The sequence below is a fragment of the Gadus macrocephalus genome, chromosome 21 (assembly GCF_031168955.1).
Source record: "Gadus macrocephalus chromosome 21, ASM3116895v1".
NCBI classification, from domain to species: Eukaryota; Metazoa; Chordata; class Actinopteri; order Gadiformes; family Gadidae; genus Gadus; species Gadus macrocephalus.
Window position 1 is genome coordinate 2,866,576 of NC_082402.1, and position 2,500 is coordinate 2,869,075.

General features: G+C 58.4%; 1 protein-coding gene across 2 annotated transcripts in view; it reads left to right on the top strand.

The window, feature by feature from the left end:
• The window catches only part of syne1a (spectrin repeat containing, nuclear envelope 1a), a 59,365-nt gene that overhangs the window by 4,833 nt on the left and 52,032 nt on the right, over positions 1–2,500 (top strand). For both annotated transcript variants that reach the window (XM_060041832.1, XM_060041834.1), the window contains exons 5-6: positions 438–632; positions 2,393–2,500. The exon at positions 2,393–2,500 is cut by the window's right edge and continues 24 nt beyond it. In XM_060041832.1, coding sequence (XP_059897815.1) covers positions 438–632; positions 2,393–2,500 — 303 coding nt within the window. The remainder of the gene's footprint in view (positions 1–437; positions 633–2,392) is intronic.

Below are 2,500 nucleotides of genomic sequence, written 5' to 3' on the forward strand. Positions count from 1 at the left end.
GCACCCCCGCCCTCCTCGCCTGTCAATCACACACTCAGCCAATCAGAGCACCAGGATCATACGTTACGACGGTGCAATTGGACGTTCTCGTTTTGAAAGTTTGGTCAAAGAGATGTTTGTTGACACCGGCGTTTCGGGGGGGGTCCCGTGGCAGCCCCGGTCTGTGTTGTCATGACGTTCTCCTGATGGGGCTTCACATCACTGGACCGGGGTTGATGGGGAAACAGGTTGCCTAGCGACCACTTAAACCAAGGATGTACCCAGCATCATGTTAATCCACGTGCGCGTCGGTCGGGCGGCACCGGGAATTAAATCTGCGAGGGGACCCCCGACTTACACTTTAGTTGAGAGGAGGCGGGCTCGACCAATCGGGCGCTCGACCGCTTCCCGCCGGGCGACGACCTCTGACCCCCCGGCTCCTGCTCCTCCCCCTGCAGAACATGCTGTACGAGATCGAGCGCAAGGTGGCGTCGCTGTCGGAGCTCTCGGTGCACAGCGAGTCCCTGCTGCTGGAGGGCCGCGCCGGGCCCCCCGGGGGCGAGGCGGAGCAGCTCACCCACAAGCTGCGCTCGCTGAAGGACAGCCTGGTGGAGCTGCAGCGCATGCTGCACGACAAGCAGGTGGACATCCAGGTGAGGGCACCGGGGGGGGGGGGGGTCACGACCCCAGGGGTCTCCGGGGAGGGGGTTGAAGGGTGTGGACCTCGGGGATTGCCATGATTACTCACCTCTCTCTCTCTCTCTGTCACTTTCTCTCTCGTCCTCTCTGTCCCTCTCACCTCTCTCTCTCTCCCTCTCTCTATCTCACCCTCTTACTTTATGGGAGAAAAGTACATCGATTTTGGTTTCTTCTGTTCCTCGGTAACTAACTGCTATGTGTGGAGGCGCAAACAGCGTTCCTATGATATTGATTCTATCCCATCTCCGTTCTCTATATTATTGGTTCAGTGCACTCTTGTCTTCTCCTCTGCCTCACCCATCCCTCCACCCTCCTCCTCCTCCTCTGCCTCACCCATCCCTCCATCCTCCTCCTCCTCTGCCTCACCCATCCCTCCATCCTCCTCCTCTCTCTCTCTCTCACCCATCCCACCCTCCTCCTCCTCTCTCTCTCTCTCACCCATCCCTCCATCCTCCTCCTCCTCTGCCTCACCCATCCCTCCATCCTCCTCCTCCTCTGCCTCACCCATCCCTCCATCCTCCTCCTCCTCTGCCTCACCCATCCCTCCACCCTCCTCCTCCTCCTCCTCTGCCTCACCCATCCCTCCATCCTCCTCCTCCTCTGCCTCACCCATCCCTCCACCCTCCTCCTCCTCCTCCTCTGCCTCACCCATCCCTCCATCCTCCTCCTCCTCTGCCTCACCCATCCCTCCACCCTCCTCCTCCTCCTCCTCTGCCTCACCCATCCCTCCATCCTCCTCCTCCTCCTCCTCCTCTGCCTCACCCATCCCTCCATCCTCCTCCTCCTCTGCCTCACCCATCCCTCCACCCTCCTCCTCCTCTGCCTCACCCATCCCTCCACCCTCCTCCTCGCTTAACGACACCCCCTTCGCCGTCACCCGTTGTCTGTGCCTTGCTGGTCTGGGATCCGTTGTCTTTTGTTGTTTTGTTTGCGTTGGGCTGTGCTGCATTGTGTGTCATTCTCAATGGAAGCATTGTGCGACCGCGAAATGTCACACCTCCCCCCCCCCCCACCCCTAAACTGCCAGTTTCCACCACTGGACCCCTGGCCTCACAATGAGCCTGTGAGACTAAACCAGATGGCAGACAAAGGCACGCAAAGGCACTCTGAACTCGCTGGCTTTCTGATGACAAGCGTCATTTTCCAAATACCGGCTGTCTATATGCGTCGATATGTGGGCAGTGACCGACGGCGATCAAGGGAAACTGCTGACACATCCTCAGTTTGAATCTTACGTGACCTTTGACCCCAGGCCATGCACCATGTGACGGTGTCCTGCCCTCAGAGCCCCTGTGACCTAATAGTGGGAGGTTGAACTGAAAGTGAATGCCTAATGGGAAATAAATGATTGGTTGTGAGAGAGTACTTTAACATTTAGCTGACGCTATTATCCGAAGCGACGGACAACCATTCACACACCGATGGCAGAGTCTACCCCGCAGGGCGACAGCCGGCTCGTCAGGAGCAGTCAGCGTGAGGTGCCTTGCTCGGGGGCACCTCGGCGAGGAGGAGCCCGGGATCGAACTAGCAACCTTCCGGTTACAAGTCCACCCGCTCTACCTCCTAAGCCACTGCCGCCCATAATTATTATGTTATTATTTGCATTTTTTCAAACTCAAACCCAAAGGTAAAAAGCAGCCCAGGATCAACCCCAGCGTCCACTTCCCAGCGTTCCTCACCACTGTTTGACTAAAGCCAGTGTTTGACCTTCCAGGGAACGCTTCAGGAGCAGGAGGACAGCGAGACGGACTCCGTCCTGTCCCAGAGTCCCAACGTCCAGGACTGGCTGTCCCAGGCCCGCTCCACACGCTCCCAGCAGCAC